The sequence below is a fragment of the Lactuca serriola genome, chromosome 1 (assembly GCF_051521515.1).
Source record: "Lactuca serriola cultivar US96UC23 chromosome 1, Lser_US96UC23_V15, whole genome shotgun sequence".
Lineage (NCBI taxonomy): Eukaryota > Viridiplantae > Streptophyta > Magnoliopsida > Asterales > Asteraceae > Lactuca > Lactuca serriola.
In genome coordinates this window covers 73043940-73068677 of record NC_136408.1, presented here as the reverse complement: position 1 = coordinate 73068677, position 24738 = coordinate 73043940, and the positions used below count along the sequence as shown (strand labels likewise).

Sequence of the window (24738 nt, the reverse complement as noted above, 5' to 3'; positions counted from 1 at the left end):
TATGAATTAGATAAAATTAGGTTGCATGTAGCCTTAAGAGTATAAGGATTTTTCCGCATTATTACATGTAAAACCCATCAATTCTAACACATAATTCCTGAGGATTCTTCGCCTACACATACATTACCAACAACTCACATAGCACACACAGAAAGCCATATCTCCTAGCAGGCACTCTATCATGCAACCATGGGTAGATCCTTAGCCTATCTTATAGCATACACACCATAAGATAACACATATAATAGCAAGTCAATCACAACATATAAAGCAAGTATGAATATTTTGGGAAATCACTTTACAAGCTCTAACTAACTGTACACATCGCATCTTCTCTTTTCTTTGATTGAAATGAATCTTTTCCAAAAATGCTTAGTAAAACTCTCAGTTCCATAGTTTGATTTTAGAATCCCACGAATGTTCATCCAAATCCCTAAAACCAGAACTTTGATACCAACTTGTAACGTCCCAAAAACCCAGGAAATTTTTTCGTTTGTACATAATATAACATCCATTTTTAATAAAGTTACATTTAGGATAAATCATTTGTCCATAAACCATTATTCAGAAACCAGAGTTATAATGAAGATAGTGCAAAATCTCAAATCATAAAGCTCCTGATGTGTGTATACAGTCAGGCCTTCGCAGTATGATAAGTACCTGCAAAATATTTAATCCAAAAATGTAATCACAAAGCTTAGTGAGTTTCCCAAAATATCTCATACATCACGACATAACAATCAACTATGGGTTATCAACAACCCTATGGACTATCAATAGTCCTAGTGGGCTAAGAGCACTCCCTATGGATTAACTGCACATCACTCGGGTTATCAGCAACCCTAGGGACTATCAACAATTCCATGGCCTTTCAGCAGTCCTTGAGTTATCAGCAACTTAGTTCACATATAACAGTAATCAATAGATAAGACCCAACTCGTCAACATGCACATACTACCACACAAGCAAGTATAGTGAGAGGACTCACCTCACAAGTAGCAGCCAAACACCACAACTCTCACCCAGCAAGGACGGACCCTACGTGACACCTAACAACAATAAAGAGTGTCCCTATCAGTCTACACTCCAAAAACCTTAGTTTGACCCAAATTCAACCCATGCCAAAAGTCAATAGTCAAAGTCATAGTCAACAACCAACAATGTCAACCATCGAGCCTCACGTCGTGACCAGCCCTTGGTCACGTCGTGAGGGCACACTCGACCCGATTCCAACCCGACTCTCTCTAATTCATCCAACTCGGTCACAGACAACCCATGGACAAACCTCACGAAGAGAACATTCCTCTGTCATGTCATGAGTATAAAAGGCACAACAGATGCGGGTTCTTTCATGGTGATGTCGTGACACCCTTAGTGTCATGTCGTGACTATAGTTTGAATCAGTATTTCAATCATTTGAGTCCTTAATCCAATAAGTTATCAACTCCAACTTTCCAGAAGGCTTTATTCATGCTAAAACACCATAAAAATCATTGTTTTTTAAACATGCATGTCCAATGCATGTCTTAAACACAAGCTAGGTCAAAATAAAAAAAAACAAGATCCTAATTTCAAGCATGGCGCCCAATAGATCATGAAAGATCATATCCATAGACCAAACTACTCTTGTAACAAAGTAGAATGATAAAGTTGCAAGCTTTATCACATCCCACAACACAATCTTCATTTAATGGACCAAAAAATAAGCTTAGAATCTAGATCTAGCAACTTATAAGCATAAAAGTGGAAACTTGAATCATACCCAAGGTCCATAAGATAGTTGGAAGCTAAGATCTTCTTAAGCAAGGCTCCAAAACTCCATCTTGAAAGAGCTTCTTTCCAAAATCCACCAAGAACTCCAAAAATGGATGAAAGAGGAGAAATGATGCTCAAAGTGGTGAAAGAGAGGCTAGGGTTTCTCCCAAGGGGTTCTAGATATAATGGAGGCTAATAAAATACCCTTAAGCGTGAATTCTTACCTTCAAATACCTTGAAAATCCTAAATTTTTTGTGGGTTTGGGTTGCATAGTTTTCTCCTTGTGACAGCCTGTTTATCACGTCGTGAGGGCTCTTAAGTCGTGACAACATTCCTATCATCTCATGATAATGGTTTTCCCCAAATTCCACACCAACTTAAAATAGATATAACTTCTTCGTTTCAACTCCATTTTTGACAATTTTTATATGCAGGGAAATGTATTGACGAGCCCCATAACCCTATATAATTACTTTTGGCTTAGTACATTTCGATCTAAAACCATAATCCACGCAAGAAACCCAATATACAACTTTTCCCACTTTACCATTTTTCTTCGAAGCGCAATTCGATGGCTTTAATCACTTAATCCAACATTATCAACATCTGACAGGGTCTAAACTCTATTCCCTTGAAGCCTAAGACTTTTATTTCATCCATTTACAGTCTGCTATCCCGATAATAGAAACATCTGAAAAATAAGTGTTACAATTTATGAATTTTATGATCCAAAATCATTTAGGCGAGTCAACCCTATGGTCAAACATACTTTATTGAATTTGACAATTTTAACCCTAAAACTCATATTGTTATAATTTTAAGATTTAACATTTCTAATTATTATTTAAGCCATTATTATGATTAAAAGTTAGCATGGCGGTTACGAGTCAGTCAGTTATCTAATCAATTTTCAGAATGACTGCAACATTTCTGAAGGATTGCACCGGTTCACATTTAGATGTTCTTGAATTAAGCATTTAAGCATTTCCTTCTTCCCAACATATTGATATAGAATCAATGGCTTCAAGTTCTAATAACACATTGCAACCCCAACACCTAAAACTTACCGGTTGAAATTATCATCAATAGAATATTTAGATGAAAGCTCTCTACGAATCACAAGACCTCTGGAAGATCATTGAGAATGGATAAGCTAAACTATCGGATACATCATCTCTACCTAACCCCACAACAATTAAGCTATCTAAATATCTAAAGGGAACCAAGAAAAAGACAGAAAAGTATTTTTCTGCAGCAGCGGACGAGATGATCTTTGAAAGGATTTCCACTTCATCTAATTCAAAACAAGCATGGGAGATGTTACAAATTAAAGACGTACAATGGTCAGGAAAGAAAAGGTAAAGATAGTTAGACTTCAAACTCTGAGATGTGAATTCGAAAATATGCGTATGAAAGAGTATGATACAATAGAATACTATTACAATCGCATAATTCTACTTGTCATTCAAATGAGAATTAATGGCAAGATACAAGAATCATAGAGAAAATTCTTCGCTGTCTTAATAATAATGTTTAAGATTAAAAATGGGGCCATTAATCTTGACTTAAACACATCTCAAATAAATATGAATTTAAATTGTTTTGTAAGACCATCGAAAATGCCAATGTGGATAGCCTAATTATGCTGATCAGTCGGTGAAATACGATGATTAGCTTAAAAGACACTTGGTTACTCGTTGTCATAATTGTTAGTTTTAAATTTAAAAAAAAAAATTGTAAATAAAATTTAAGTGAGTATAATATCATTACAGATAAATATAAAGACAATATTACAATAAAAAGATTTATAATTAATGCATTGTGATTCTTGTATTAGCCCAAATTATATTCTAGATATCGTTGCCAACCAAAGTTCTCAAATTTAAATACAGGTAATTAAGTAATTCAGCATAAACAAATAAACAAATATGTACTCATAAATAAACAAATTAAAAATCAAATGAATTTTCATGAACTAATTATTAAAACCAAGAAAAATAAACATAAATAAGCGAGAAAGAAAAGATGAATTCAATAATGAATGACATAAACATTGTACTCGACAACGGCATCTCCATTGGTAGCATTCAGAAAATAAGTCCGAGCTTCGGTATACCCACGAGCAAATCGGAAAACACCACTTCCACCGACCACCGGAAGCTCTCTCACCGGAGACATAATAGGGTTCCGACCCAATATACTCAAAGTGCTTCCATTATACCTTTCTTCATCAAAGACATAGTTCTGAACCATCATAAAGCTCATGTCATTCAAATCCGCAGACGCATACATCCCTTGTGCTCTTCCCACCCTGGTAGAGTTTGGTTCTGGCCCCACCGTCAAGAGGTTGTCCATCATGATCACAGCCCCGAATCCGGTGGTGGAAGTGTTGGTGATAGAGGCTGCAGCCACCCTAATGGCGGTTGCATTTGGACCACCGACAACATCGTGGAAGAAGAAATGGAGGTGTGTTAGTTTTTGCTTCCCAAGTCGCAGCGCTGTTCTTGGCAAGCTGGTTGAGAAAGTTTGGGATTTTCCGGCGAGGAGGAGGGAGAAAAGGACGACTATGAAGGTAGTGGCGGCGGTGGAATTTGATAAGAAAAGATTGTTGGCCATGGCGTTCTGTTAGACTGAGAAATGGAAAATCGTGGATGAAGATGTTTTTCCTTTGCATTGTGCTTGGGTATTTATACTTGAACAGGTACGAGTAAAGTCCATGGGATATTTTCTATTATTTTATTTTTACATATTTTCAAGCATGAACTTCTTTTATATAATTACAAGTGTAACAAATATTATTAGATAAATGTTTGTATTAATTATGAAAAGAAATGCATGTATCGAGCTCTTTTATGAATTACGCGTACGCTGTACACTGTAGTTTTGACTCGTCTTAGATCTCTAAAAACTTATACAAACACATCAGTTTGGTTTTTACAGGTTACTAAATGTTTGGATAAAATGAGATCTCATTAATTTGATTCATATAGAGTTTAAAGACAAACCATATCTACACTGTATTACAATTTATAAATTCTATTCGATAAAATCTAATAAATCAATTACTTGCATATATATATGTATCTAAATTTATAATAATAATAATAATAATATACAGTTGCGACCATTTGAAGTTAACTAATTGCATGCATCGTTCATATTTGGATAAGGTCAATAAATTTTGCATGGTCGTGAAACCTTCAAATCATCAAAACCATTGACCTTCTCCATAGTCAACGAGTGTAAGCTTTTGACTTTTCCTTATGCAGTTATGCTATTTAACTTTATCCATAAAATAAAATGCACCAAATCAAATCGAATCAAAGTCCAAATAAGTAATTTCTTAACTATGCATTCTTATACCTCTTCTGGTGCACGAGAATTTTACCCTATAAATCCTTATGGGGCTGGGTTTGTCTTGTAAATGAGCGAACCTCGGTTGCTTGTTGAAATATTACGAGTAGGTTTTCATTTAATTCGTTGTCGTTTCAAAAAAAAAACCTAATTTATAACCTGTGAGAATCATAATTACAAAATTAGTTATATTTTCATAGTATAAACTCATAATTATTAATTAATTAAGTTAAATAAATTATTAATTAAAAGATATTTTATTTAGTTTTATAAAATTATAATCATTGATTAAAATAAAAATATGACTAATTTTCATCATGTAATAAACAAATTTTATTTGTGAATAAAAGAAAAAAGAAATAACGATATAATACAATGAAAAGATATATTGTCATGATCCATTTAGTTTGAAATTAGAAAGAGAAAAAAATAAATTTGTATAATGAAAACCAAAAAAGATTTTGTTGATACTATTCAAGGGTTTAGAAAAAATATATTGTCAATTTGTCATGGTCCATTTAGTCTGAAAATGTAGGATAAATTCATATTACTTGTATATGAAGTTTTTTGAAAATAAAAATGTATATAGATGAAATTTTGTTAAAATACATATATACATGAAGAGATCAGCATAAATGTATAGACAATATATTGTTATTAATAATGTTTAAATAAACAGAAAACAGAAAAAACGAAAACAGAAAATGAAACAAGTGATATTCTACAGAAAAATGAAACATATGATATCATACATCAAATGAAAACAGAAAACAAAAAATAAATTTGTATACTAAAAGCAAAAAAGATATTGTTGATATTGTTGAAGGCTTTAGAAAAGATATACTCTCATAGTAAATTTATTTTGAAATTGTAGTATAAATTCATATTACTTGTATATGGAGTTTTTCGGAAATAACAATGTAGTTGGTTGGAGGTCATATTATACAGAAAAAAGAAACAATTGATATATACATAAAAGGAAAACAAAAATTGAATTTTTTTTTTTATATAGGAAATGAAAACATTTATTAATGATGAGTTTGAATTGTTATGACACATAAAAAGCAATGGATTTGTAGTACATTTTAGTATGAATTGCTGGAGGAGAACAAGAATGCAGAGAAAAAAAAAACCAAAGGTATCAGAATCATTATGGATGTTGTAATTTATATAACGCTGGTGAGATGGAATTGATTCAATTTTTATTTCAATTAAATATATTCCACACACACACACACACACACACACACACATATATATATATATATATATATATATATGCTTTGGTTGTTTTGTTTCTACTAACTATTGTGTGCCAGAATGCACAGATCTGGACCACCGATTGGAATAGAATCAAAGGTAATGATCTGAGAGTCTATGATATTAGAATAGGATAACATGTACCATATAATCACACAAATTTCAGCATAAGGGCATTTTAGTCAATTAACCTATATTAAAAAGGAAAATTTTCGGATTTTTAGGAATAATTCATTCCTTTATTTTTAAAAATCTGAATATTTTAAATTAATTCAAATTTAAAAATTCGATTTTAGTATGTCAGAATGATAGAATGCCAACCATAAACTAATAACTATATTTTTCGATTTTATTCTGTCAGAATGACAGAATGTCAACCATAAACTAGTAAATATATTTTCGATTTTATTTTGTCAGAATGACAGAATGTCAACCATAAACTAGTAAATACATTCTGAAAGAATACACAAAATCGATTATTGAACTAATAATATACCAAATAATTACATTGTATGATTGTGATTCATTGAATAATAACAACATTCTAAAAGAATAACAAGTGTAATTCTTAAAAAAATAGCAACATTCTTAAACAGTGAGTGTGATCATTCTTTGATTCATTCTTCAAGTCTTTCCCATCAGGTCTTCAAGCCATTTCCATCACAAATTCATTGCGAAATATTTTGTAGTGATACACTTGTAACAATTGCACATTAAACATATAAATAATTAACATTCTATCAGAATTGCCATTCTATGAGAATTGCATTGCATGAAAGCCAGTTGCAATAGAATCCCGGCAAAATCATTCTTATGTGATTCTACCATAATCATTTTTATGTGATTATACCGAAAAAACAATTATGGCAGAATCATTCTTATGTGATTCTGCAAGAATATAATATTCTTTACACATTATGCAAATAGAAGAATAACTTAGATGCAAAAAATTCTTAAAGAATGAAACAGTTGAAGATGAAGATAACACCCGATGATAAGGTAAGAATGTTATTCTCAAATAATTAGCTTAATTATGAATTTTTTTTCTTTGATTTATTGAGTCCATTATTTATAAATATTTATGCTAGACATGTAATTATATAAAAGAGTCAAATATGCTTTTAAGATGTTGTTTTTAGATCATGAATAATTGCAAGTGTATAAACAATGTGGTGATGAAGCACAAAGTGACAAAACATTACCATTTGCTTTTGGATCATCTCCAGCTTCCTTATTTGTGTCATCTTGACCTGAAAAATGTAAAGCAAAGATTTCATTCAGTCCTTCATCATCACACGGTTTTACCAAAGAGACCCCTTGACGATAATTTCAGAAGATGTAGGTGAAGCAAAGGCGGCGGCGACGGTGAAGCCAATCGATTCTCTCCACCACGCTAGTCATATGAAATCCAAATGATGAAGAAAATGGAGAAGCAGCCAAACGTAAAGGATTAGATGCAATTATTGATTAAACATCGGAGAAAGAAAGAAGATGGGCGGTGGGATATCGGGTTAACAACCGATGGCCACCGATCGACTTCTTATTCTTAAATCTTTAAAGGAAAAATCCATGAAAAAGTGAAGAAAATTAAGAAAGAAATATACTTGGGGTTAAAGAACAAAAACCCAATGACACTTTGGGGCCATTCTCGAAGCTGTGAAGGAGGACAGAAGGCAAACAATTGAAATTGGAAGGATTTTGTTGTTGAATGACAGGATTCGTTGATACAGAGATGAATATCTTTCTTCCGATTATCAACCACAAAACCCTAAATATCTCAGTCAATTTCAATTCCACATGAATTCTATTTTTTTATAACTCTAAAAACCGAATTTAATACAAAAAGTAATGAACACACCTTAGGATAGAGTAATGGAAATAAAAAGGGAACTCTTGTCTACTTTCTCCTTCCTCCTCTGCGTTGTCGTCCAGAGTCGCCACTTTTCGCCGTCTCTACACCACCATCCGCACCAGAGGCAGCGTCATAGACAAATGATATAAAAGACTTTCTTCGTAATGTGGAATCTTCACCAATTAGAGTCCGCTTACTTGATGAAGATAAGGGTTAGGGTTCAGTGGTCATTAGCCGATTGGTAAATTGAATATGAACAGAAAGGAAAAGTGAAAGAAGTCGTAATAAACCCGTGGGATTCTTATTTCGTATCCTGTATTGACGACCGATTGAGGAGGATGAACACCAATGGCGGCTAAAGCCATTGGTGGCCGATTTGAGTTCGAGGAAAGTGAATACTCGAATAAGAGAAACTAGGTAAAATATATTGATTTTATTTCCTTAATTGCAGGATTTTCAATTAAATGATCCCTTTATTAAAAAGTACAAAATGTCCAGAATACCCTTAAATGATTTATTTAATTGTTTATTATTTCTTGAGTTCTCATTGGTGCATTTAGGCACACAATACTTGCTAAAAACATTTGAATCTAGCTCTCTCTCTCTCTCTCTCTCTATATATATATATATATATATATATATATATATATATATATATATATATATATATATTAAAGGGGTGTGATGTCTGCAATCAGCCGAGCTCAAGTAAGTGATCCCTAGAATACCCATACATATTGTTATGTTATTTGTTTTGCATGCTAGAAGATAAACATAGGGATATGATCATGGTTGCATGCTAGAATGTCTATTAGGAGAGATGCTAGAATGTGTTGGTAGTGATTGGAAAACTGAGATGGGAGGAGGTAGAGTTATAAGTGCTAGAGTTCAACCAACAAATTGATCTTTATCCGTTTCGCTTCCTACCTCCCAACAACATTCTTCATCTTTGAAGTTGTGTTCATCCATGAATCAAATAAGTACTCGTTCATGATGAAATTGAAGGCAGATCCAAACCTGATGAATTTGATTGACTTTGGAAATCGTAAGTGGTTCCTGATGAAATAGATGGAGGAGATTGTCCAATCTTCTTCTCCATCACGACATCATCAGAAACCCCAAATGGGAGCGTTAGATTAAATGCCTACAAAACCCAATCGAAAGCATCATTATGTATCAAAATTAAGTTTCTAGTTTCGATTTGGGTTAGGGTGGCTGGTTTCCGACAAGTGTATGAAGGATTTTTGGGTTCACTGGAGATATATATGAAAGGAGGTGAACAGGGGGTTGATTGATGCTTTCTTGAGAGAGAGAGAGAGAGAGAGAGAGAGAGAGAGAGAGATGCCTAAGTCAGGGGTTTTATTTATTAAGATAGATTTAAATAAAGAAAATCAAAAATAAATTAAAAAGGGTATATAAGCTTTTTTTATGTGGGTGAATGACTATTTGTTAAAAGTTTTGAAAACGCAGGGACAAACTATGAGGTTTTTTAAACTTCGAGACTATATCCCAGATTCCAAAAAAACACATGTACCATTTATGAGGTTTTATCATTTAAATTTTATAGTTTCTACCTACATAAAGTTATAATTTTGTAATGATAAGAAATCATTGATTTATCACTCACGTTCCATATTTCCAATTGACCTATTCAGGGATCAGACGTGGATACATTCATATAATCTATGTTCCATATTCCCAATTGACCTATTCAGGATAAGACGTTGATGCATTCATATAATATCTATAAGGATCTACGGGGATGATGTCAATGATTTAATGCATCAATTGACTATAAAATGAATTAGGACTACGATCCTTGGTGCCTTTGCCATTGTTTTCATTCCCAAATGAATTTCACAAAGATATCTAGATCCAATTATGAATCTTACGAGGACTAAAGAAAAACGACATGAATCTAAAACAAAAAGAACACAAATTGATTTAGGTATCATCATTCATTGTCATACCTCACAATCATCTTTCTCATTCCATACCAACCATTTATCTCCTTGTCTTCGTATTCCTATTCCTATTCATATTATGCCCAACCTTATTATAAAAAATCTGATATAATAATGATATATAATAATAGTACGAAAAATACATAGATCAAAATTTGTGTTATGCCCAAACTTATTGCAAATCTTATTCTAAACATGCAAATGCTACAAGCCCATTGGGCCGAGTATCTTATAGCCCGAATCGATATAAAACGTCACACGCTGCAAATTAGGGTTTTATACTTCTCTTCACCTGTGTTTTCTCGAACTAGAAAGAAGCAAGATGCCGGCCGGCCATGGATTGAGGTCAAGAACAAGGGATTTGTTCGCAAGAGGATTCAGGAAGAAGGGTACTATCCATCTAACAACTTACCTTAGAACTTATCACGTCGGAGATTACATTGACATCAAGGTTAATGGCGCCATTCACAAAGGTATGCCGCATAAGTTCTACCATGGTCGCACCGGTCAGGTATGGAACGTCACCAAGCGCGCTATCGGTGTTGAAATGAACAAACAGGTCAGTCTAATTCTCCCACAAATCTCTCCGATTTACTAATTCCATGATCTGTATTCACACTAATGCTCAATGATACTCCGTTTGACGAATTCATCGTTTAACATTCCTTACATTTCAACAATTCAACTCAATTGATGCAAATGGTAATCGTATTCGAGGTAGTTCATTAGGATAGAACCCTAAATTAACTGTTTCTCAACTTTCTTAGACGTATATTCATCGTTTTAACGGATTCTTTGAAGTTCGATATTGTAATTAACATGCCCATGTGATGCAGGTTGGTAACAGGATCATCAAGAAAAGGATTCATGTTCGTGTGGAGCATGTGATGCCATCAAGATGCACAGAAGAATTCAAGCAAAGAGTTAAGAAGAACGATGTACTAAAGGCTGAAGCCAAAGCTAAAGGTGTAGTGATCAGTACAAAAAGACAACCTTTGGGACCAAAACCAGGGTTCATGGTTGAAGGCACTACTCTAGAGACAGTGACTCCCATTCCATATGATGTTGTCAATGATCTCAAGGGTGGATATTAAGTCAGAAATCTTGTTTCAGGTTCTTATGTTAAATTTTGTTTCTTTTTGTTTATGGAATTGGGTCTCTTGATCTGTTTTCTGTTAATTTTTATGAGGATATTAAGAATTGGTTCTAGGGTTCTGCTGTGTATTCAACAAGTGAAGGTTTTTTTTGTTATCCGTTCATATCCGGCTTTTTTGTGCTCTTAATTTGCATAGGTTGTTCATATTTTCTAATAGGAATGTAAACATTTTAACACGTCTATTAAATTTATAGGGAGCAATTTAGATATGATCTTATATTAAGCTACATATGATCTTATATCACGAATTGACAATTGAAGCATTCTTTGATTTAGCGTCCCATGGAAAAATTTGGAGTTTTCATCTTCTTGAACTCTCCATATAAATTATAATCTTTGTCTTGTCAATCTTTTCAATCATGTTCTAAAAGTTCTTAATCCAAGTTGTCCTGATATCAAAATGTGCTTCCAAATCCATCAAGAAACGTTATTAGTACAAGTAATACTCTTGTAGAAAAATACTACAAAGCATTTTAAATTGGGGATATTAACTATGTAGCACAATAAAGTTTCGTGTTTGTCTCGGATTGATCATTCATGGTTTTTTTTGCACAACATGTCATGAAAGTTATACCTATTAAAAAAGCCCTATTGTTAAAAACTAAGTGGAAATCAAATTAACCCCTTAGTTGACATGGTGTTGTGACAACAAATAGGCAATGTCCTTTACACATAGATATAAGTAATTTTATTTTTACATATTTCAGCTTCAATTGCAATCTTACACCTTGTTTGACATTGGAAACGTGCACCTTTTACAGACTTGTATCACAATTACAAACGTAACTGAGTATTTCACGATGTTTTGGCCTTTGATTGTTTGATTGCTCTTAATGTTTGGATTTCTGCTTTGAATTGGTGGTTTCTGCTCATTAATGGTTTGATTGCGACGTTGATTCCGTATGACATTGATCCATTATAGACGATTCCGGTACCACCTTTTCCGATTATGTTTTCGTCTCTTAAACACATTACACATGACGACGTCTTCTGCTTTGAACTCTAACCTTTGGAAAGCTGTTAGTTTCCATGGTTTTGACTTTTGGATCTTGTTCTTCCGTTTGATCAGAATTGCGACTATTAAGAATTGCTTTTAGTATGAAATTTCAAATGGCTAATCCCCTAAAATATGGCTTTGAAAACTTCGATGAAGAAAATGAGAGGAGAGACTTTGTTTTAACTCATAATCATCATACAATTCGCTTAACAAAATTCAAAGAACTAACGTATGACTAGTGTGCCTAAACTTATATCCCCCATTTAAAGAAGAATGACTAGTGTGTCTTAACTTTTCTAGCATCTCTCGCGAGTTTCATTTTAACGCGATTCAAAGAAGAATACTGGAAACGGTGATAGTAATATATGTGAGGATTGAGGAAGTTGATAGTAATCTATGTGGGTCAGTAAATAAGTAATATATGTGGATGCCTCATAAGAAACATATTTCGTTAACTTAATCCATTTTTGCCATGTAGGATGCCAAGTTAGTAGAGCTAACTTGAAAGTCTGGTAGTTTTAACGCCAAACTTTTATTTAACAGGTAAAATTCAACTTTAATGATCTACAATAATAATAATAATAATAATAATAATAATAATAAATAAAAATAAAACCCTTCAATGACATATCCGGAACAAACACAAAACTTAATTGTGCCATGGTGTCATTTTCCCTCTTAAATTGTGAAACACTTAGGGTCGTTTGATTTGCATTTACCCAGTCTGGTCTGAGCTGACTGCTGACCTGGTCAGTAGTCAGACTGTTTGATGGGCCTCTATTGTGGCTGACTCGGTAAGCAATCAATGACTAAGGGGTTGACTCGGTCCAAAAAAAAGAGGCTGACCGATACAACAAACAATTTCTTCTCCTGCGCCCTAACAAAAATCGCCGATCGTTCTTCCCTTCCTTCAATATTCAGTGCGACAACAAGCAACAAAATTTCTCCTCCAACTTTCGGCCACTTCACCTCCTGCGCCGACGACGACACAGCTCCGCCGACGACGACACGGCCTCGGTGAGGAACTCGACTGCAGGTAACGTTTCTTCGTTTTTTTTTCCTGAAATTACAAAACCCTTCATGTTTGCTGTCAAATTGATGATTTCATTCTGAAATCAAAGTTTGAAATTACTTCTTTCATTATTCTTGGATTCAATTAGAACGAAGGGTTAGCATGAAATCAATTCATAATGTGTTTTTGTTTATGAAATCTGATTTTATCTATATGAAGGAATGAATATTTGTGTATGAAATCTGTATAAACTAATCTGTGAAATCACAGCCCCTTATATAGTTGTTAAATCGAACGAATTGTGTACTGTGTTTATATGATATGTTTATGTGCATATATGTGTAAGATCAAAATGCTCAAGACAATGATCAGAATTTGCTACATAGGTATATGTGTATTACCAAACTGATATATGAGATCTTGTCTTCAAGTTATGTATTGTGTGTATATGATATCTCCTAAGTCTTGTCTTCAAGTTGTTTTATCTTTAGGTTAAACAAAAAAATATGTTTTATCTTATTGACATCAAGCAAATAGTGTTAGCTATTTGTAAATGTATGTTATGTGGATGATTAGCTTATTACATTTATGCTTGATTTATTTGTAAATGTGTGTTATGTGGATGATTAGTTTTTTTTTTTTTTTTTTTTTTTTTTTTTTACAATAGACATGACAGATAAAAGAATTAGGGTTAGTTGGAAGTCGGAATTGGTGGACAAAACTTTTTTGGAAGCATGTATACAAGAATTAACAAGCAATGGTTGGGAGGGTAGTGGACTAAAAGCAAGCTCATGGGTTGTGGTCGCGGAGAAATTGAAAACATATCATAATTTTATTGTCGACAAAAAACAAATGAAAAACCGATACGACTATTTAAAAGCAAAGTATGCAGTGTGGTTAAAACTTAAAAACAAAACAGGAAATATTTATAATCCCGTAACGAATTCTTTTAACATGACTAATGAAGAATGGGAAGCGGAAGCGAAGGTACATTTATACATATTTTTTAAAGTAGATTATTTTTTTACTACTTTAATAATATTTATTAAATTTGTCAAACAGTTGAACAAGTATGTAGATAAGCTGAGAAATGCACCCCTCCCTTGCCCTGAACTTTGTACCCAACTATTTGATGGGGCAACCTTGACCGGTGTTCACAATTGGGGGCCATCTTCGACATTACCTCATCCCAATGAAACCTTCAGTACACATGATTTTGAGGATATAGAGATGGATGAGCCAGCACCTCATGCAGATACCCCAAGCACAATAGTACCTCAACCTACTAGTGAGGAATCATCTGGGCGGACAAAAAACAAGGGGGGCAAACGAAATGGTCCTAAAGAAACCACACTTGATGATGAGTTGAAAGAAGTTGGAAAAGAGATTATCAAGGCTGCACAAGCATTCACCGAAGCAAATAATCTTGACAAGGAGATGGATGCTTGTATGGCGAAGTTGACAAGCTTGGAGTGGGGAGAATATGATCTGAAATACACCACTGCTCTTATGTTATTTGCTGAAAGTGCTGGTAATAGGAAAATTTGGTTGCGCCTTAACTTGTCAACTTGTGAGTCGTGGGTAACAAATGCGGGAAGAAAGTTTGGATTAGTTGGTTGACTTTAGTACTTACATGTTACGTTTGACTTTAGTATGTTATGGTTCATTGTTTGACTTTAGTATGTTATGGTTCATTGTTAGACATTAGTATTCTATGGTTTAGTTATGTTATGGATTGTTTTTCTTAGGTGCGGTTATGTTATATGAATTTATATGTTATGGAATGTTATGCTTTTCGTATTTACATGTTACGGTTTGTTATGTTATGGATTGTTATGTTATTGATTGTTATGTTATTGATTAAAATGTAATTTGTATTTGACATCTAACAGGACACATGGATAAAGAAGGTGACTTTTTATATTTTCTTATATTCTCATGGTATTGGTTGATGTTGGTCCGACAAAGGCAAAGAATAATTAAAAGAATAAGAGCTAGCGAACAGGTAGCAAAGGGATATGTGTATATGCAAGATTTGATACACAGATGTCCTATACAATGTTACGATATGATACGTCTTTCACAAGATGCATTTGTACTATTATGCAATCACTTTACACAAAGAAATTGGTTGCAATCTAGTAGGACGATAAGCGTTGAAGAGAAGATGGCTATGTTTTTACATGTTATAGGACATAATGAACGTTTTCGATCCGTTAAAGAAAGATTTCATCACTCCACACAAACGATTCATCAATGTTTTCATGAGTTCTTACGTGCAATGATGTGTTTTGCACGAGAAGTTATAGTACCAACCTCGTCTAATTCAACAAGAAATACCTCAGAACGACATAGACGGCTAATGCAGATATTTCCCGGAGCAATAGGTGCACTAGATGGAACACTTGTACATGCAGTTGTGCTTGTTGATCAACAAACTTGTTATAGGGGAAGAGGAAAATGTGAATGTTATCAAAATGTAATTGGAATTTGTAATTTTGATATGATATTCACCTTTGTATGGGCTGGATGGGAGGGTAGAGCACATGATTCTAAAGTTTTGAAAGAAGTTGCATTTAACCCAACTTCCAGATTTCCATTCCCTCCACCAGGTTTGTAACTTTACTATACGTTTTATTATCTATATTATTTATATGATAAATTTGTCATACATCTACAGATAAATATTACCTTTGTGATGCCGCATGCACCAACACCCATGGATTTATGGCCCCCTACCGCAATACTAGGTATTGGTTAGCCGGTTTTCGAAGAAACAGAGCTTTGACTAAGGAAGAAATGTTCAATCATGCTCATGCACAACTTAGAAATTACATTGAACGTGCTTATGGTGTATTGAAGGCGAGATTTCCAATTTTAAAACAAATGGCTCCTTATCCTTTTCCAGTGCAAAGAGACATAGTCATTGCTTGTGTTGCGGTCCATAATTTTATAAGGAAATACGATATTGAAGATGAATTATTTACAAACTTTGAACAAAACACTATTGTTACTCATAATGTGGGTGGTGGAGGAAATGAGGGTCAAAACATAGAAGACATAGAATGGGGTTCAAAAACCGTTAACTATATGACTATTTTGCGTGACCAAATTGCTAATCAGTTACTTTCAAATGGTTCACGTTAAATGGTGTACTTTTTTTTTTATTATGTATGACAATTTGTATTTGGATTTTGTATTACACTTTGTATTTGGATTTTAATTGATGTATGTTTAATTTGGATTTTATATGATAATTTGTGTTTTTATAATTTTTTTTATCCACCACAAGAGACAACACAAGGGTAATATGGTCATTTTTTCATTCAGCACAACCATTTAGATAAATAATCAAACAACATAAACTCAGTCAGATATGGACTCAGTCAGTATTTTTAACCCAGTCATCTCTAACCCAGTCAGCAACTATCAAACGACCCCTTATTCTCCCTATATGATAACAACGTTGTTCATACACGTATTACTCTTCAGCATTTTAAATAGTGAAACACTTATTCTTTCTCTATGATAACAACAATTGTTCGTACAAGTATTACTCTTCATAAAACCGAAGGATCTTAAATGGAGTTAATCCCATGTGATCTTCCCCGATCACTACTAGTTAGGGATGAACATTTGAACTGGTTCGAGAACAAGACATGTGTACCCATACTAGATTTGGTTTTTAGAGTAGGTTTGGTTATCGATTATTCGAATCATGCAAAATTGGTCCGGGTACAAAACCAGGTAGGCCCGGTCTAGGTCCACAGTGTATTTGTTTTAAAGTAGTAGATTTCGTAGGGTTTCAAAAAGTTGTATCGGTCCAACATGTACAAGAACCGAAAAACTTAGACCTGGACCTAGATTCAGACCTAGACATGGGAAGCCTTAATAGGTCTAGTCCATAGTCTACTATTTTTTGTCAAACTTGGTCCAATCAAAATGCTCACCCTAAGACCCTTTATTTTCAATAGTTCCATTCTAATCATCCGTGTTTCTTGTAGACCCAAAAAAAATTAATTCCTTGAACCGAACAAGATTCATCATCACCCGCCTTTTATATTACATATATTTAGGGTTATTAAATTCATTTATCCCCGTTTCCACACCAATACTCTATTAATTTTTGTAAATTTGTTTTGATTCATGTCGTTTCCTATCCCAAAGCTCCCGCCACTTCTAAAAATCGAATGAAACTCTTTATTAAGGGCATGATTGACGTTTTTCTTTCGACTTTTTTTTTCTTTTTCTTTTCATGCTTTTCTTTACGTGTAAAATATAATGTAGCTGAAAACAACGAAACGTGAACATCTCCAACAACAACATCATGCTTGTGTTTGTCTCCATCATTACCATATACTCTTGGACTACCATTGGTCATGGTTGTCATACCACATATGCTTTGACATTGAGGTCTCAGGTTTGTTTTTTTTTTTTTTTTTTTTTTTTTTTTTTTTTTTTTTTTTTGGGGGGGGGGGAGTTATAATGCACTCTATGAGCATTACTACACCCCAAGGTGTCGTAAATTTTTTAAACACATTAGATGTCCACACACATTAAAAAACACTATCTATTTTGATCAATACCATTCTTTTGTTGAATTCCTCTATACCCGGTTTCATCTCTTTAAAAATCACTTGATTTCTTGAACCGAATGTTTAAAACATCATTTCTCATATGTTTTTTTTGATCAAGATTCATTTAATTTTGATCATTAAAATTTATATAATTAATGTCTAAATATACATACAAGATTATGAAGGAAAGTGTATTTTATTGATTTTAATCGAATAACCCAGATTTTTAACTATTGGTTTTAAAAAGAAGTTTTTTAGAATAAAAATATATTAAAAATAAATATGCTACATTATTTATTTATCCTCTCTAATAACAAAAAGATAGCATAGAGAAAAGTGTTTAGGTGGTATACGGTATTCCCTTCCATCATACATAAATGGAGCAGGGAAGATTTAGTTGTTTAGTTGACTGATTTTGGGATAAAAATTTTGGTATTTAGTTGACTTTCTTTTGTTATATGCACATCTCGTTACAATATATTTGCGTAAAATAATAATTGTTTTAATCTAATAAAAACGAAAGACATACATGAAAACATTATGATGATATTTCTATGTACTTTACATCTATTTTGTTGATTGTTCTATTGGATCTTGTAAATAAAAAAACATAATATAGGGTTTATTTAGTTTCTTTTTATTAAAAATTTTATATGTGTGAATTACATATTTGCATGAAAAGATATATTAATCACAACTATTTGCATAATCCACATCATCTCCATTAAATTATCATTTTCGTCATCTTCTTGCCGTGATTTGACTACAGATGTTTTGATGAACATTGAATTTACTTCATATATTAACATTATTACATAATTAATAATAAGATTATTATCATTATCATTTTACGATCATATGTTCCAAAAAAAAAAAACTGTTCTTCCACAAAACAAAAGAAAAAGGTACCAACCACTCTCTATTCCTCCAAACTCCATTATATTTTCTAACACAAATCGGTTAACCTACTCTTCATTAATCTATCTCCTATATATACATTCTTCCACTCAACATTCTCTCATCACCTTCAACACCTCTCCCTTATTCACATTCTCTCTCTACATCACATTTTATCATTCTCTTTCTCTCTCCAAAATGGAAGGCGAGTCAACCGCAGTCAACATTACCGAGACACCCAAGGAAAGGAAAGGGAAGGCACCACTTTTGGCACCACCATCGTCAAGTACCATCAAACCAATTGTTCAAAAGGCTCCTAAGGGAGGGTACAAAAGAGGGTTAGCTGTATTTGATGTGGTTCTAAGGCTAGCTGGTATCGGAGCTGCTTTAGGAGCTGCGATAGCCATGGGGTCTACAGACCAAACTCTCCCTTTCTTCACTCAGTTTTTCCAATTCAAAGCTCAGTTTGATGATCTACCAGCTTTTACGTAAGTCATAATAAAAAATAAAACCGACTAAATTTTTTACACAACTTCAATTTTATTTACTTTATAATATATTCTCTACTAAAAAAATCTACGAAATTAATATCAACACTATATATTTTTTAATAATATGTCAAATTTTCTATCTTATAGTTTATTATGTACGTATGACAGATTTTTTGTGATTGCTAATGCCATCACTGCTGCCTACCTAGCCCTCTCGATCCCTATCTCAATTGTATGCATTATTCGTCCTCAATTGGTGGCTCCAAGGGTGCTTCTTATCTTCCTTGACATCGTAAGACATTTTTAATACTATGATATTATACATTTGTGTCACTTTTATATTATTCATTCTTTATTTTACTATAAGTATTACCATATAATTATTAACTAGTGGAATATTTATGATAGGTTATGGTTGCTTTGACAACATCGGCAGCCGGTGGTGCTGCATCCATAGTCTACTTGGCCCATAACGGAAATTCAGATGCAAATTGGCCAGCGATTTGTCAACAATTTAATGATTTTTGTCAGGAAATTAGTGGGGCAGTGGTGGCTTCTTTTCTAGCGGTTGTTGTCCTCATGTGCTTGATCGTTTTATCTGCATTTTCTCTTTAAAAAACACGAAATGTTCTTCATGGTTGCATAGTTTGTCATTTTCATGATTTGTGTTTCAACATTGATCGATATGAGTGTGAATTGAAATTATTGTAAAGTTGTTTATCAATGGAATTGATCTAGTTGTTTGTTAACAACAAAACTTAATGTTCAAGAATGTGGTGATATAAATGTGGTTTAATTAACATATAAACCACATATATTATATTTCTTAAAAAAACCGATTAATTGCTTGTCAAAATAATCAAAACCCTAAATTTCATCATCAATGCATAATTTGTAAATTTCAACTACTTAGAAATGTGATTTTTTAGAAATTATACACTTGTTATTTTTATATTTATAAGTGTGGACTGTGGTCCCTTTGATACATTTATAAATTCGACAAAAATGGTTTTTCTATGCTTTCACATGAATCTCAAGAAAAACACAAAAATTTCATATACGTATTAGTTTAAGATTAAAAAAACAAACAAACAAACTTTTTTATAAATAGCGTCTTATTAGTTATTACTAAATAATCCAAAATAAAAAATAAGGTTTTATAAACACGACAAATGTCGATAAAGTATAAAAATTCATGGACTATTTAGCGCCAACAAAAATCATATAACCGACTTTCTTATCAGATTACTCTCTCTCTCTCTCTCTCTCTCTCTCTCGCTCTCGCTTGGGTTTAGGGTTTCCTTGGAGGGGTTGGATTGATTTCGATCGAATTCATCAGAGAGAGAAGATGTCTCAAAATGGCAAATTGATGCCCAATCTGGATCAAAACAGTACAAAAATCCTTAACCTTACTGTACTTCAGAGAATGGATCCTTACATTGAGGAGATCTTAATCACCGCCGCTCATGTTACCTTTTACGAATTCAACGTTGACCTCAATCAATGGGTTAGGATTTCTTTTTCTGTTTTAATTTTGATTCATTTAGCTTTTTCGATAGGATTCGTACGTGAAACGGCACTAGAACAATGGTAAACGTTAGCTATATACGATTAATTAGGGTTCTGACGCGATACGACAATATCGGCATTAGGTTTTCGAATGCAGTTCATGGTATTTGTTGATTATGTATTTGTTTATTTGATTTGTTTGTTATTTGGCTAAATGTTTGAGCAGGGATGAGTTGATTTAAGTTGATGCACGACAGATTTAGAGGAAGTATTTGGGGGAAACACTAAAATGGAACTAGGGATCTTAGACTTCGAACCTGGATTACTTACATTTTATGGCATCATATCCAAAATAACATTTTTCACATATCAAATGTAATGAAAAATTATCTCATTGTATATTATATTATTCAACAGCCAATATCGAGGATCACTCCATTATACAGAGAATTAGAATTCTACCTTTGTGAACAGATAACATATAGCCAACAGACAATAGTAATGTAATTATAAAGCTGTTCTCTTTAGACTCCAGGCACCTCACACCAGATCTTTGGAGAAGAATATGTTAATATATTATAGTTATACAAACAACACAGATTATGATATTTCTGATCACTTATATAATTCATTCATCAATGGTGTTATTAACTTTTTTATACTTTTTCAGAGTCGAAAGGATGTTGAAGGGTCTCTCTTTGTGGTTAAAAGGTTGTTGTCATTGTGAACAATGCTATTTTGTTGATTATAAACAAAAATATGGATTCTTATTTAGATCTAATTGCAGGAATGCCCAACCAAGGTTTCAATTTATAGTAATGAATCGGCGAAATACAGGCAAGCTTCCTTCCACCTTTCTAATTGAGGCACTCTACTTTTTATATTTTGTTTTACATATTTTATTTTATTAACATTCCACAGAAAATCTAGTTGAGGATCTTTTAGGGGATTTTGAGTATGAACTTCAAGTTCCATATCTCCTGTATAGAAATCCTGCTCAAGAGGTCAATGGTATTTGGTTCTACAATCCACGTGAGTGTGAGGATGTTGCAAATCTTTTTACAAGGTATTTATTTCTCCTCCTTTTTCTTAATATCTTGAATATGCATATAGAGTGTTATGAGTTGGAATTGAGCTATCAAACTCTAGAGATATTTAAAGTTGTGAACTTTATGTTTGGATTGTTGAAGAGTATAAGTTTTATTGCTACTTTAGTATAATGGAATTGAAGAAGGAATACAATGGCTTAAGAATATCATAATCACACACATTTTTTTATTGATTTATTCAGGATACTCGGTGCATATTCAAAGGTCCCTCTCAAACCAAAAGTAAACAAAAGGTACCCAATACTATTTTCACTATTTCATTAAAATTTATTTACAATAACTATAATTAAAGTTTTATATATGTAGTGAATTTGAGGAACTTGAAGCTGTACCCACATCTTCAGTAATTGAAGGACCACTAGAACCACCATTTACCACTTCAAGCTCCACAGATATCCCTGAAGATTCTTCATTTGCAAACTTCTTTGGTGTATGTATTATTTCATCAACATAATGGTTTTTCTATAATTTTTCCTTTTATTTTATACGTTAATAACTAATTCCTTTCTTTCAGAATACCATGAATCTAGGACACCATCCATCCAACTCAGTCAATTCCATTCCACCATACCACACCTCCACATCAATTCCATTACATTCCCGTGTTGCATCTTCCCCTTCACTCAACCATACGCCACTCCAAATGCCATCCTTTCCTTCATCAACCTCCGGAATCGGAATCCCACTCCATGAAAGTCAAGACCAGGTCAACAACATCAACAATAACAGTACACGTGTCACTAATCTTATCAAACCCCTTTCTTTTTTTACACCCTCTCCAACTCCAACTCCAACTCCGTTGATGACACATTCCATTCCACCATCTATTCCAGGGGCTCCTGTTCAACCGCGTAGCCATGGGATTCCATTGCTCCAACCATTCCCCCCACCCACCCCACCCCCTTCCCTTACCCCTGGTTCCAGTTCTTCTCCAAATTATGGATCATTCAGCAGGGAAAAAGTCCGTGATGCCCTTCTAATGCTTGCCCAGGTATCTAAATATTCTAGACTACGTTACAAAAATCGTATGTGTTTTTCTGGCTTTTACTGTGTTTAGTCCAAAATTAAAAAATATTTTTCAGTTTTGGTCCTTATCTCAAGTTTTTATGTCAATTTTAGTCTTTATTGTATGGTTATAGGGGCCAAAAGTTTATATAAAACCTTGAAATAAGGACCAAATTTGAAAATGTTTCAGTATTGGACTACAAACGAGTATTAAAATCTATAAATTAAATTATGAAAACGGTCCATGTGCTTTTTTCTGATTTTTATTGTGTTTAGTCCAAAATTAAGCAGTTTTGGTTCTTATCTCAAGTTTTTGTATCGATTTTGGTCTTTATTAGAGGCCAAAAGCGAGATATGAAACCTTGAAATAAGGACCAAAATTGAAAAATGTTTCAATATTGGATTACACGCGGTATTAAAATCTAAAGTAAGTTACAAAATGGTCCATATGCTTTCTAATTTTTACTCCAAAATAAAAACATTTTTCAGTTTTGGTCCTTATCAATATGGTTTTGTATCACTTTTGGTCCCTGGGACTTTCTGAGTTTGGTCTTTGTTTCAAGGATCCAGGGATCAAAATCGATATGTAACCTTGAAATAAGAACCCAATTTGGAAAAGGTTTCAATTTTGGACGAAACACAGTAAAAATTATAAAACACATGGACCATTTTTTGTAATATACTTAATTTTTTTTATCAAGTTGTATTTAAATCATTGGTATAAATTATAATGTGCAGGATAATCAGTTCATTGATTTGTTCCACCAAGCATTACAGAAAGTACACCAACAATGATTATAGTCACTGAGTCAGTCGATATGCGAATTATGTTTTTTTGCACCCCAATTGTTGGATGTGAGTCTTGATTGATGATGCCATGTTGTTTTGTTTTGTTTTTTTGATAGAAATAGGAAGTTGGAAGTTGTTGGTTGGAGTCGATATATATGATATATATGAACTTTTGGGTGTTTTTATGTAGAGTTGTGTGTATTTAGTCTGGTTTATTTTTGGGTTTTGTGAATTGGATCTTGGTTGGTATATAAGTTTTCATTATGCTTTTTAAGAATCCAATTTTATTACGTCATTTTTTTCACTTATATATTTATGTTAAACATTTATTTATTTATTTATTTTTGGATAGGGACAAGTTTGTTTCACGTACTGACAAATTCGGGTCACTCTATGTCTATGTGATGTTGAGATGGTGTACATCTCGACATTTGTTTATTTTTAGGTTCCTTAATATTTAAAGAAGTTTATTCTTTATCCAGTTTAATTTATTTTAAATTACTATTGTTAAAATCCCAAGCCTTCATCCTGTTCTTGTGCTTGTTCATCAACGATGCAAAACATGAAATCCAAAGTTGGAAAATTGACCGGTTAGTCGAATCCATTGTTTTGCTGTTTTGCCTTTGATTTAAGGTGTTTTTTGGTCATTAAAGATTATTTAGACTTTTTTTTTTTTTTTTTAAATTTAAAAATCTTCATTATTTATAGTTAATTTAGATAATTGATTAGAGATTTTATCATAATCAATTTTGATTATATAGGATTATGGAATGAATCTTATCTTCCTATCTGATAAGTAATTCTTTTTTTCCTTCAGGGTAGCAGTTTATCATAAAATATATGTATTGGGATCTTTTTTCTATTCTTTGTGTATGTGTTGGTTGTAGTAAACCTTTCAATCCAATCGACTAGAGATCATCATTGACATGCCATCAACACTGTTACACATTCTAAACTATAAACTTTTTTCAAATAATCACAAATTTTGAAAGTTTATTAGCTAAACCATT

General features: G+C 33.0%; 5 protein-coding genes and 1 pseudogene across 5 annotated transcripts; 5 read left to right on the top strand and 1 right to left on the bottom strand.

Annotated features, from left to right (window-relative positions):
• Positions 1-3705: 3705 nt before the first annotated feature.
• On the bottom strand, positions 3706-4408 carry LOC145069405 (dirigent protein 22 pseudogene; annotated as a pseudogene).
• Positions 4409-10456: 6048 nt separating this feature from the next.
• LOC145092236 (large ribosomal subunit protein eL21x/eL21w-like) lies at positions 10457-11445 on the top strand. The gene is made up of 2 exons (XM_079030170.1): positions 10457-10745; positions 11023-11445. Exons 1-2 carry the CDS (start codon positions 10509-10511, stop codon positions 11278-11280), a joined length of 495 nt encoding a protein of 164 aa, XP_078886296.1. The 5' UTR covers positions 10457-10508; the 3' UTR covers positions 11281-11445.
• A 2579-nt stretch (positions 11446-14024) lies between these two features.
• Positions 14025-15099, top strand: LOC145069395 (uncharacterized). The gene is made up of 2 exons (XM_079016324.1): positions 14025-14338; positions 14414-15099. Exons 1-2 carry the CDS (start codon positions 14204-14206, stop codon positions 14969-14971), a joined length of 693 nt encoding a protein of 230 aa, XP_078872450.1. The 5' UTR covers positions 14025-14203; the 3' UTR covers positions 14972-15099.
• Positions 15100-15713: 614 nt separating this feature from the next.
• On the top strand, positions 15714-16498 carry LOC145057140 (uncharacterized). The gene is made up of 3 exons (XM_079004920.1): positions 15714-15963; positions 16032-16101; positions 16309-16498. Exons 1-3 carry the CDS (start codon positions 15714-15716, stop codon positions 16496-16498), a joined length of 510 nt encoding a protein of 169 aa, XP_078861046.1.
• Positions 16499-18954: 2456 nt separating this feature from the next.
• LOC145069391 (casparian strip membrane protein 1) lies at positions 18955-20078 on the top strand. Its single transcript, XM_079016317.1, has 3 exons — positions 18955-19313; positions 19485-19608; positions 19725-20078. The coding sequence occupies exons 1-3, from the start codon at positions 19024-19026 to the stop codon at positions 19929-19931; spliced, it is 621 nt and encodes a 206-aa protein (XP_078872443.1). The 5' UTR covers positions 18955-19023; the 3' UTR covers positions 19932-20078.
• A 473-nt stretch (positions 20079-20551) lies between these two features.
• Positions 20552-24005, top strand: LOC145092228 (mRNA-decapping enzyme-like protein). Its single transcript, XM_079030161.1, has 8 exons — positions 20552-20823; positions 21496-21536; positions 21613-21662; positions 21747-21891; positions 22117-22167; positions 22241-22364; positions 22449-22925; positions 23678-24005. The coding sequence occupies exons 1-8, from the start codon at positions 20665-20667 to the stop codon at positions 23732-23734; spliced, it is 1104 nt and encodes a 367-aa protein (XP_078886287.1). The 5' UTR covers positions 20552-20664; the 3' UTR covers positions 23735-24005.
• Positions 24006-24738: the final 733 nt, after the last annotated feature.